Source organism: Lepisma saccharinum, chromosome 14, assembly GCF_977018435.1.
Source record: "Lepisma saccharinum chromosome 14, izLepSacc3.1, whole genome shotgun sequence".
NCBI classification, from domain to species: domain Eukaryota; kingdom Metazoa; phylum Arthropoda; class Insecta; order Zygentoma; family Lepismatidae; genus Lepisma; species Lepisma saccharinum.
Window position 1 is genome coordinate 77,743,765 of NC_139242.1, and position 13,377 is coordinate 77,757,141.

At 37.4% G+C, this 13,377-nt stretch overlaps 1 protein-coding gene across 2 annotated transcripts in view; it reads left to right on the forward strand.

The window, feature by feature from the left end:
- The window catches only part of LOC145999062 (uncharacterized), a 104,176-nt gene extending 91,110 nt beyond the window's left edge, over positions 1-13,066 (forward strand). Inside the window, exons 20-23 of one of the 2 annotated variants that reach the window (XM_083136011.1) lie at positions 1,202-1,385; positions 4,787-4,972; positions 7,667-7,884; positions 12,806-13,066. In XM_083136011.1, coding sequence (XP_082992137.1) covers positions 1,202-1,385; positions 4,787-4,972; positions 7,667-7,884; positions 12,806-12,987 — 770 coding nt within the window. In that variant the 3' untranslated portion in view covers positions 12,988-13,066. The remainder of the gene's footprint in view (positions 1-1,201; positions 1,386-4,786; positions 4,973-7,666; positions 7,885-12,805) is intronic. The other variant, XM_083136012.1, reaches the window with a different exon arrangement.
- Positions 13,067-13,377: the final 311 nt, after the last annotated feature.

The following is a 13,377-nucleotide window of genomic DNA, read 5'->3' on the forward strand; positions in this document are numbered from 1 at the left end:
TTTTTTTATTGTTTGTATTTGTTTATTTATGGGAGTTATCAGTTTTCTGTCATGAGGCAGCTGGTTGTAGAATATTTATCCCAGCATTCATTGGTAATTGTTTTGAGATATTGAGTCTGCTGATTCTGGTAGTAATTATCCTTCCTTCTTGTATTGTGGTTGTATATTTGGTTATTTTTAGTCGTGCTTCTAGTATTTAGAACAAACGTTATAGCCCTATAGATGTACGAGGAGTATATTGTCATTATTTGTTTTTCCCTGAATAACACTTTGCAAGATTCCCTACAGCCTAGTTTGTACATTATTCTAAGTGCAGATAACTACACTTTTGTGGAAATCAATGAGAAAGTCAACTTCTGGAGGCCAAATATAATTGTGACAATGTCTGAGTCAATAGTGAATTTCTTCTTTGTTCATAATTTATTATATTTAAAGTTAGAACCTTTCTCATAAGAGCCAGTAGGGCATCTGACTGCCACGTGGGAGACCCAGGTTCAATTCCTGGGGTGGGTAATCTACGGTTCGAATTTTTCCAGCTTTGTCCCTGCACAATGAGTATCATCAATGGGTACCTGGAACCCATTCCCTTGGAAACTTGCTGAGTTACTGTTTATCGCATATTCATGAGAGGATGATAGGAGTGCTAATTAATAGAACATTTCATGCATAATTCCAGTATAATAATATGCTGTCATGTTTCTCATTCCCTGGATCATGAAAACAAAGAAAATTAAGTGTAGCTTGTGCCTTGTGCTAGCATTGCTAAGAATCCAAACATTATCCTTGTTATCTCGTCTGATGAAACAGTGGAAATAATATGTTTATGAAAAAAGAGAACAATTATGTGCCAGAAATATTAACAAAAGAAGGGCAAAATTAATCGTGTAGTGTTTATTCTTAAAATTTAAGACATTTTAAAATTCATTCATTATTTATAATAAATCAAGTTGACGTATGGTGTTAGCTATATTTTGATATTACTATTTTTGCCAGCCCCTGTGGCAGAGTGGTTAGCACATCGTACTATGATGCCAAGGGTCCCACGTTCGAATCCTGCCCTGGGCATGGATGTTTGTGAGTGTCCATTCATCAATTTCATCATATCATCGCTCATCCCTATCTTTGCAAATTAGCCAAAAGTGGCACAAAAGCAGAGTAAAATAAAACAAATCAATAAATAAATAAATATTACTGTTTCCAGGAGGTGCAGATCCAAGAAATGAACAAAATGGAGCATCTGTAATAGTTGGTTCAGTTTTGACATTTGATCCAGCGACCAAAGAATGGGGTAGTGTAACATCACTGAAAACTGCAAGAAAGCATTGTGGGGTTGCTGTTATTGGGGGACAGTTGTATGTCATAGGTGGACAGGGTAGCACTGGAAGGTAAGGTGCACAATTTAACACTTAGGTGTTGTTTAGAATGTTAAATATGTTTATATTTTCCACTCAGTTTCTGCACTGCATGATTTGATTTGATTTTCTAGCATCCGTTGAACTTTTACATAAGCTTGGAATTGTCACATTGCACATGTACATACAGAATACATCTATAAAACTACAGGCATAATACATAATATAAATTACGAGAGAGAGAAAATAAAATATGTGTTCGTTTCATCTGCTATGATATTATACATTATTGAGCATCAAATAGTCACCTATATTAACATCTAGATAAGTGGAACCAAACTGCAATCAAAGCTACAAAGGAAAATAAACAATAAATACCGATGATAGTGCATGCACTTATGGTGTCGATGTACTGTTGTACAATGCTACCACTGCGCCATCAGGGAGGCTCGCACTTTCAACTGTAGGTCCAGTCCCAATTAGCCTTACTTACTGTGCATCAAGTGGGCTTAAAACACCAACTCAATCAACAATGACAGGTGTCCTGGATTTGAATACCAGCCTGGGCATGGGTGCTCATTGTGAGTGTCCCTTCATCAGTATCATTAAATCAACATTCATCCTTATCTTCAGAATTAGCCAAAAGTGGCAGAAAAGCAAAGTAAAATTGACTCAAATCAACCTGGACTATAAATGTAGAAAATTGGGTAACAGTTTGTTACATTGGAGACACATTTTTTCATTTTTACAGAAGAAACTACTTACGGAAATGAGTTTCTCCAAGCTTTACAACATTTGTCGAGGTATTTTCTTTCATCGTGGAATATATTTGACCGGGAAATCATGTATTTTTCAAGAGAAATATCTCACCGACGCACAATTGCCATTGCTTTTGCTACGTGAACTGCATGCTGCATATGTTTGATGACGTAAGCCCCTGTCAGTGTTTCCAACCCCTTTTTTTCACTATGCTTGCGTTACCTAACCTAACCTTATCGGAAATGGTTCGTCGGGCTATCCGTGAATGGTTCTTGGGTCTATCCGTCAGCTACCATGCATAATGGTTCATGGGGCTATCCGTGAATGGTTCATGGGGCTATCCGGGAATGGTTCGTGGGGCTATCCATCAGCTACCCATGCATAATGTAAAATTTTCACATGTGACAAACACGATAGTAGGTATTTTTCGGTGAAGAAGGTTGGAAACACTGCTTACACACAACATGAGTCAAAATGTGCCCACCATATTGTGTGTTACATAAGCAAAGAAAGGAATAAATAAAATCACTCTGTATGTGAAAAATTGCGTTTGTTTTCGTGTAAAGAGCATAATGGCACCTTGAACTATGTTCCGCAATACACAATTGGTAATTACGGACCATGCGAAACACAAAATATCCGATTTTAATTAGGGTTACCAGATTGCTGTAAGTGAAATGTAGGACATAACATCCCAAAATGTAGGACATTAAGTCCAAATGTAGGACACAACACATCCTCAATAAATAATACATATTTCTATAGAAAATGAATTCTCAATGAATTTTTAAATGCAAAATTTTAAAACTCTCAATAATCAATTCATCTCTTACTACATGATTTTAGTAGTACTTTTCAGAGGAGACAATTTTTATCAAAATTTCAGGTTTAGTCAAACTATAATTATGTTAGTTGAAATTATAGAGACCAGTTCCAAACATTTTACAGACTTTATAAAAAAATAATTTCTCTGGTGAGTCTATTGTGCTGATGGCAATGAAAGTACTCACTCAACATTTAAATTATGACCTGTAATGGTAAACAAATATTCAGCAATTACCGCAATTTGAAATGGTTCCAAAAGTTTCATTTTGGGTAGTTTTTAGTTCAATAACAGGGTGTTTACTGAAACAACAAACCCAAAATTCTTGACTTTTTCCTGTTTTTCTTAATGTTTATTTATTGGACCCCTACTTAAGTAAAGTTGGAAGTTAGTAATTAAGAAAATAAATATTTATCTAATGAAAACCCCTACCAAAGGGCCAGTTAAGATGAAAACTGAAACTGTATATAAGAAGAGAATTAGATCTGCTTTATCTATTAATGCATCCTGAACTGTGTTTAGGAGACAAGCGAGGCTTTGGTGTCTGGACTCACAGCCAGTATAATCTTATGTGGGGCTTGTGTCGGTTCTCCCTATATGGTTGTGACTGTCCCTTCATCCATCTTATCTTACCACCATTCATCCTCATCTTCGTGATTAGCCAGAAGGACAGAAAAAAGTGAAGTAAAATAAACTAAATCAACCAATCAATAGCAAAAATTCTTGACCACAAGAAATATGTATCGCCTTTTTATTGACTTCTTGACCTATTTGTTGATTTCTTTACTTTTTCTTGACTACCATGACTTTCTTGACTGGTAGACATCCTGAATAACTTTGTTCTCTATGCCCCTGCTTTACAATTAAATTATATTGAATATTGAATAAGAATGGGCAACACCTTGTTCCATCAAAATAAACCCTAAGGCAAGAAATTCTGCTCAGGCATTGAACAGTAAAGTTTTCAGAAAGTGGTCTCAAAACTTTGTTCATTAATTGCTTCCGTTTTCCCGTTTGTTTAATAGCAGGACAAACTTTATTCTTTTGTGCAATGACTGAATCAAAATAAATTTCACTATTGAGTTTGGAAGCGCAGTCCATAGACTTGTCACTTGCATGATTCGTTTCTGTTACGTATTTTCCTAATTAATATTATGTGACGCTCAAAATGTAGGACATTTATGATATTTTTCAAATTCCTCCCGGATGCCAGACATAATGCTAAAATGTAGGACATGTCCGGGAAAAAACGGACGTCTGGTAACCCTAATTTTAATGTGTCTCCGATATAACGAACTGTTACCGAAAATTGTTATAATTTTAAGCAGTGTGCAAATTAAACTTTTTTTTCTTTGAGGAGGGAAAAGGTGCCATCCATTGGTGAATTTATGTGTAAAGAGGAAATGCAGAGGCATAACAGTCCGTGCGGGCCAGTGCCTACCTCCCGACTGCCAGCTTCACTCCCACCAGAGAAGGAAGATCATCCAATCAGTTATAGAGTGGCATGTGGTCCGCATGACGAACCTCCAGCCATTCTTGTAGGTTTCCATAACTGGGTTCCGCAACTCATTCGTAGCTCTCCAATTTCCTCACTTTGTTGGGTGGCCACCGGTCCCGTACACAGGCCAAAATCTCAGGAAATGTTGTTATGCTTACCCCAGGAGACACATCCTGAAGCAAGAGCCCAAAGTTTGCACCTTAGATCACATGGTCGTGGTGTGGGACAAGGAAGATATAAGGAGGGGGCAATCCCTGGCATCAATCCCCCACTCCCTCTTAATTTGCACTCAGGTTTTAAGTTATAATTCCTGCTAAACATACTGGGAACGATAATTGTTTTCTTTTCTTTAAGAATGCTTTCGAGTGTGGAGAGATTTTCTGATGGATCCTGGGAAGAGGTTGCACCACTCGCAGTCGGTCGCTCTGGCATTGCCACTGCAACTTACAAGAACTTGATTTGGGCAGCTGGTGGGATGACGACACACAAAAAGCGCCAGTGCAGTAAAGTTGTTGAATGTTATGATCCTCGGAAAAATGTGTAATACTCAAGTTTAATTTTTTCTCACATACAGATGTGATTCATGTAGGAGTAGTTTGAATCTGCTAAATTTTGTGAATTAAGAAATCATTTAGGAGGTTTCTTGGTTGTACTTAGAGAGTCAAATAAGTGATGAACTGAGAAATTCCATAATATTCTGTTGAGGTAGTTCCAAGAAAGCTTAATGCAAGTTAACAGTCAAAGGCCTAACTCTTGTACAAGTATAGACATGGGCGTCCGGAAGGGGGGGCAAGGGGGGCCATGGCCCCCCTCCTGGAAAACGAAAGTCAACCAAAAATTACATATTTCACACATATAATTTAATTTCAGCCACAATAATGTGTGTTAATTATTGCACGAACATATTAAATTCAAATTTAAGCAATGTTTTTTGAGGGATGAACACTATTATTGGGGAAAATATGCCATGTTGTCCCCCCCCCCCCTTGGAAAAAAATACCTTCCTTGACCCTCCCTGGAAAAAATCCTGCAGACGTCCATGAGTATAGACCAGTATTGTGAGGCACACAAGATGCAGCATCATTTAAGAGGTTTCAGAAAAATGTTACATCAATCACTTGTCAGAATTTGGCATGTTGATGATAATAGTAATCGTTTATTGTTAGTTAGTGCTGAGCACAGTGTTACGTCCAATGTTTCTACAGTTAGTAAGAGATTTTATCAGTCCACCACCAATTGAAACAATTTACTGAAATCAGGGACTTGTGTTAAGCCCTATATTTAGGAACCATGTGAGCAATAGCTCTCAACAAATAGACACTATCAATTTCCGATGAGAGCATTTTCTGTCCAAATACACTAATAATTTTTTTACACCTTCTTAAATACAGTGTTTGTAAACCAGGGGCGTTTGGGGTCGGTCCCTGGTTTGATACCCGGTGGAGGCACATAGTGCTTCAGATCCCACTTTAAACTGTAGGTCCAGTCCCGATTAGCCTTACTGCTCATAAAGTGAACTTTAATCACCAACTCAACAACAACAATATGATAATTGGAAATAATGATTCTGATAACAAAAATAATAATATTAATAATATATTATTATTGTCGTAGTAGTGGTGGTTGTTGTTATTTTAGTATAGTTGAACACAAGAAAGTACAGTTCAGCTAATATTAGAAAATTTTCATCCAGGTCTGTTTGTATGACTTCTGACTCATTGACTGTAAAGAGGCACAAATAATTGTAAATGTAATGACATAAAGAGAGAAAACATATCAATTTCTGTTTCAGAAATAATTTTTAATATATTCTTATAGTATTTAACCATTGTATGGCTTTATTATTTTTTACTGTGGTAACAGTGGTTAAATGTATACCATGCCTCTGGTGGAGTAGTAATACGTAATTAAGATATTAATCTTGAAAACAAGGTAGTAACAGTACTTATAGTTAGAGGCATGTATTTTTGGTAAACAAAGGAACAAAATTTTGGTACAAAAATAGGCAATTTCGTTCTCAGAAGTGGTAAATAAAATAAAATGTTGGTGTTATAGCGGTGAAAAATAGAGTCAAAAGCAGTATATAAAATGACATTTTGTTTTTATAATTGTGAATTACTAACTAACTCTCTAACTTTCTTAAACCCGAAGGTTCTTGGCTGCAGCAAAACAGGCCTAACATCTGTCCCTATCAAGATCTATATACTCTTTTCCATCCCTACAAATTTCCTTTAGGTCCATCTCAACATTATCCCTCCATCTTCATTTTAGTCTACCTACTAGTCGTTTACCATCAGCTTTCCCAACAAGAATCCTGCAAACTCTTCATTCCTCTCCCATTAGTACCACATGGCCTGCCCACCTAAGTCTTCTTGAAATTGTGAATATAATCCTAAATTTGATTTAAAAACTGCACTTACTACACAAAATAAACATATCCCTTGTAATAGCACATTTAAGTTTATTTCTGTATAAAGGGGCCTATTTTTGCTTCTCAAATATTTACAGCAGAATTAATCAATTGTCAATGAATTGCATAACTCACAGGATAATTCAAACTTCAGAAAGTGTTGTGTCATTAAACAAACTCTAAATTTCGTGTTTAAGAGTCTGTTTCACAATGTGCAGTTCATTTTGCATCATTTTGTGACAAAACAGGGTAGGGAAATGCACCTCACTCCTTTCAGAAACATGAAAAATTAACATTACAATGTGTTATTTCACATTTCATGTTTTCATCAAAAACGAAATATATACATGCCCTCTACTAATAGTTAAAAAATTCAGTAATGTAAAATTATGTTACAAAGTTATAGAATAAATATTACATGGATATCATGTCAGTTAACTGAAACATCATATATAACAGACAAATCACACTGACAGTTCATACAGTTCTCATTATTTTGGTCATAAACATCTTGTATACCCACATGCATTTGTAGGGAAAATTAAACCCTATGATCCAGAATGTCTTTATTTCTCATAGAAACAAACCCCAATGCACTTTAAACATGGCCAATTTTTGCTCAGGAATACATGTGACAGTCTCAATTATGTGAGCCCGTTTGTTCAAAATATTCTTTTTGAGAGTCATAGAAAGTATAATTGCCCTACAAATATGATCTGTTATTAAATAAGTGAAGAAAATACGGTACGTAAACCGTTACATAGGTCAACAAGATGCATGTTCTCAAGTGTAAAGCTATTAAAAAGGAAATCTTTATTTTCCAGATGGATTCAGAATAAGGATTTAAGGCTTCCAAGGTGTTTTGCATCACTGTCTGTCATGGATGACACCTTGTATCTGATTGGAGGGGCAGGGAAGACAAAGGAGACTGGAACCACAGCCAGCATGAATGCTGTAGATGTGTGGGATTTACAATCACAGGAATGGAAGCTCAGGGGTGAATTGCATACCCCACGCCATAACCACTCTGTTGCTTCCTATGGTAAGTATTGTGTTTTTGTTATTTAACCAGTGGCATATTCTCCCATGTTATCTAGTTTGCTGCCGGTATACCAACTTTTTCATATATATATATATAGAAATTGTTGGAAAAATTGAAGTTGTGGAACTTTCTGTTTTTGTTTCACTTGCATGTCTCCATTGGTGTTTTATTTCTATCACTCTAATTAATCTAAATGGGGTATAATAAATATATGCAATAGATAAGAATTGTTGAAGAATTTTCAGAATGCGCTACTGTATTTAACATTGTTTTTTCTGCCATGTCTGGCTAATCATGACAGTGAGGATGATGAAACTGACGGACATTCACAAAGAACACCCATGCCCAAGCTGGAATTGGAACCTGGAAACTTCTGTGGCAATACTGAAAGTCGACCACGTAACATGCGCAGTCACCAACATAGGCATGTGCATGGGACATGCTTGTGCACGTCTAGAAACTATCATTAAAATAATGAAAATAATTATAAGTTGCACAGAGCTCCTCCACAAATCAACCTGCACTTACTTCTTCTTCCGAACACAGCCTCGATTGCTATGCAACTTTCTTCAACTCACAAGGCTTATTTGTTTAATTACATTTATACACAACAATAAGAACACAATAGCAATCAAAACTGCACCCACAAGAAAAATAAATTCAACCTATTTATGGAGGAACTCGAAGCAATTTATAAAGTGATAATAATAATAGTTTAACAGAAAATTGTAATTATGAGAAGTTGTACTTATTTAATTTATTTAACGAAAGACATTCACCTGATATTACATTCAATTGTATTATATTTGTTAGTTTGTTATTCTGTAGCAATATTGATTTTCAATGGTTTACTTTCATTATTTAAATAATATAAATATCATCGCAATGATAGGAAAAGTAATACTAAAGTACTAAAGTACTTAGTACTGTACTAAAGTAATAACAAATACTCGGAGACTATGATGTTAAAATTTCATTTTCATATACTTAATAATACCCCATGGTGCAACAGCCGGTGAGGTTGAGGACCTAGGACCTATCTATTGGGTTGGTGCGAATGAAATGTCCGGCCCAGGTGCGTCATTGCCAAAGGCCAAAAAAATCAAAATTACAATACCTGGTTAATCAAAATAATCGCCGTCTGCAGCCACACACTCTTGTCATTGCTCAGCCAACAATTGGATTCCATTCTCTGCGACGCAAAGATCTCCTCAACGGCATGTTGCACCGCCCGATCATCAGCGAAGGTTTCCCTGTCAGGAAGAGATCGAGATGCCGGAAGTGATGGTAGTCAATGGAAGAGAGGTCGGGAGAATATGCTGGATGAGAAAGGGTTTCATATTGCAACTCATGGAGAGCCTCCACTGTCCTTTGTGCAACATGTGGACGAGCATTGTCGTGCAACACGAGGACACCATGTCTGTGGACCATTGCTGGATGCTTGTGGAGAAGTTTGTAATGCATTTCATGGAGTTCAGCACTGTAACAATTTGCATTGATGGTTTCACCTCGCCTGAGAATGACATGATGGATCACACCCACCATAGACCACCATACCAGCAACAACACCTTCCGTGGGTGGAGAGGTGGTTTCGGAAACCGCCCTGGATGTTGATCACGATCCAACCATTGTCCTGATTGTTTATGATTGTTATAGCAGATCCATTTTTCATCTGATGTAACAATCCGATGCAGGAAACCAGCCCAGTTATTCCTTACACTCAGAGAACTTCACACCTCCAGATGGCTAGTCTTGTTGACAGGTGTCAAATCATGTGGTACCCATGAGTTCAACTTTTTCACTTTACTGATCGCATGGAGCCACCAAACGACAGTGGTATGGTGTATGCCTAACTCATCTGCAATGGCACGAACAGTTTTCCGAGGGTCCGCTTCCACGGGTTCCTGAGGAGCTCATCCGAACATGATGTTGGTCGATGGCCACTGGGTTCATTTTGTAATGCTGTGTCACCGGAACGAAATTTGACAAACCAGCAGCGAATGGTGTGTTCATTTACCATTCCTGGCCCAAATGCACTGTTAGTGTTTTTGGCGGCTTGCTGAGCAGAATGTCCCAGTTTGAATTCGTAAAGACAAATCACTTGCAATTATGTGTTCTCAATGGTGAACTTTCAGATGACCCTGTTCAGCATCACACTGCCTCCTGACTGTCTGGGTGCTCCAGTCTGTTTGCTGAACATATACAGAATTTATGACTTTAGACCTGTGACCTCAGCCAATCCCTGTGTTATGTTGTTGAGGTGAGTTTCTCACCAGACGTCAAAGCGGACATTTAATTCGCACCAACCCAATACCAACTGCTGGCCTCACTCCTATTCCACATGCTTAAGCAGAGGTGGATGATCATCCAACCTGTTACAGGGTAACCTTTACAAAATCTCAATTATTGATGAAGTTTTCCATGACCGGGCTTCGCTACTCATTCACAGCTTTCCAATTTCCTCACAATGGTGGGTGGCCACTGGTCCCATACATTGACTGAAATCTCCAGAGAAAAGTTGTTGCACTTCCCCCAGGAGACTCGAACCTGTGTGCATTCCGTAGCCTGAGCCCAAAGCCTGATACTTTAGACAGTGTGGGACTCATATACCTAATAGTTTCTGTGTAAAAGGATCATGAAGTGATGACAATTAGGCTAACATTATCCAGATAGGCAATTCGCGATTAAAATTACCACATGAGCGCTAGTGTCGCTTCCAATATGGCCGCTCTAAGTAGGAGAAATCTTTGTTTACATTCAGCAGTAGTACAAAATAGCAGCGTGTTGTAATGACTGGTATGGTAGAAATATTTTTAAATATTGCGAATACGATGTGAATTCCAGGTACTCTAACAAACGTGAAGCTGTACTGAGAACGAAGCATTTAATTATGATAGGCAAAAATAACACGGAAAATGCAGACGAAACTATGTATACGCACTGGTTGTCCAAAGCAGTGCTGTATCATCTGCACGTCATGTTGTAACTGGAGTTCTCGGAAATTATTTGAAAATAAACGAATTGAAATTGACCTGTACTTGAAAAGCTGGGACAGGAGAAAATTGCAAACATATCGTTGCAGTTCTTTCTCGAAAGAGAAAGGCTAGTTTAATAATAATATTCACGATTTCATGACCAGGCTATACTCACTGAAAAAGGACATCGTACTGAATGAACAGTAACATTAGCGTGTCCACCTTTTTTTCTGGTTAAATTTGACATTAATTCATTCTCAAACTATTTTCATCTTCTCTCTTAATCGACCTTCAACTGTTCCAAATTTCAGACATACGTAATACCAGTAATACATGGATGCAATGGGCAAGACGCTTCATGATTTTTCGAAAAAAAAAAAAGAGCTTTATTTATAAAGTACAATTTAAAACTTGACTTTCATGGTAATATATATTTATCTCTCGAAAAATAAAGTAAGCAGATTCGTGCATTCTTCGTAATTTCCATGCCGAAATACAGTGTTATATCCCCCATACCAATCTTCTGTCAATTACGTTTTCCCTGATTTATTAACAAATTTCATTTTGTTGATTCCACGGGGTGGAAACACATGAAAACTTTTAATTTGTTCTGACCCATAAAACGATTTAGAGAGAAAAAAACCTGAACAGTAGACCTTTCTCTCTCGCATATTCCCCATGCTTTAAACGACTTCAACACAACGTATCCTACTTAGAGTACTTCCTGGAAATCCCACCAGATGGCATATCGGTTAATTTTAATCGCGAATTGTAGCTCCCCTTAAGGCACCCCCAAAAAATTAGTCTGTGCATGCCTATGGCCACCGTGTCGGCCCTATGGTAGATGCATAGTTATTATAATATATACTTTTCAGTGTGATGCCAAAGTTCTATACATTTATAATTTATTGAGAAGTTGTTTGAAAATTCTACACTTCGTAGATTTCATTCCTGGTTATAGTCAATGGTGATTTGCTTAATATATTGAGAATCTCCATGAAATCTGTCACAGTCACAGCTAATTGCACATACGGAATGTGGATGGTGGGGCTCCACGTTTGTTTTGGTGTATGCATAGCGAAATGGTTATCATCTGTGCCTAAGATACAAGCTACCACTTTCATTTAGACAGCCCTCCAATTTTCACCAAAGAGGCGTCAAATGTTAGTGCATAGTTTGTGCACAAATGTGCATGCAAAAATTTCGTTTGTTCACAAACGAAAAACACCAAAATTAGCAAGTCATTTTGGGGAGGCTATCTAAATGCTGCCCCCCCCCCCACCTCCGATTTTCACCAAAATGGTGCCAAACGTTAGTGCATTGTTTGTGCACGAATGTGCATGCAAGAATTTTGTTTGTGCACAATGGGAAATCCGAGATATTAACACCTCAACTTTTGGGGTCAGCCCCCCCCCCCCCACCTTCTCCGATTTTCACCAAAATGGTGCCAAACGTTAATGCATTGTTTGTACACGCAAGAATTTCATTTGGTTGTGCACAATCGAAATTCTTGCATGCACATTCATACACAAACGATGCACTAATGTTCAGCACCATTTTGGTGAAAATCGGGGAAGGTGGATGGGGTCTAGCATTTAGACAGCCCCCAAAATGACTTGCTAATTTTGGTGTTTTCCGTTTGTGCACAAACAAAATTTTTGCATGCAGATCCATGCACTAACGTTGGACACCATTTTGGTGAAAATCAGAGAAGGTGGGAGGGGGGCTATCTAAATGAACGCCAAGCCACCCTGTGTTCAGTCCACGTGGGAATCCAAAAGATCTTTTCATGGATACCAGAAAGAAATGACAATGGGACACTATGTGCTAACTATGCACAAGCATGTATATCAATGGGCTGTTGTACCATACAGTTCAATTCATAGTTTTAATTTAGTGATTATTTCGTCCAGTATGTTATATTCAAGAATTATTTACCTTGTAGATAAACAACTTCTTATAATGGGCGGAGTTACAACAATGTATATGCGTACAATAAGCAGTGTAGAGTGTTATGACTGTGAAAGAGGAACGCGGACAAACCATATTGAACCATTACCTCAGCCTTTGTCAGGTCATGCTTCTGTTACCCTGCCCTGTGCATCTGTGATGAGGAGCTGGAAATGAGTTGAAGATTTAAAAAACTATAAAAACTTCAAAAATTAAATAATAGTAGTGGTTGTCAAATTTTGTAATTTAGGGTATTATTTATTGTTAGGGGAAATGCAGTATTTTTATAATTAATGAATTCTAATTCTAATAAATTAATAAATTATATGATTTAATAAATTCTTAATATTATTTCTACTTGTAGTTATTAGTTCCCGGATATTACATTTTCCTGCGTTATACATTCAATCTTGTTGGTCTCAACATATACTGCTGGACAATGAAAACCGGACACTTTAATATTTGACATCTGAATTGCAATAACAGCTCGCAGGTATATTACAGAATGTTCGGCAGATCATGTAGTACCATATGCACCATTCATAGGCTCGGACTTTGTTTATGCAT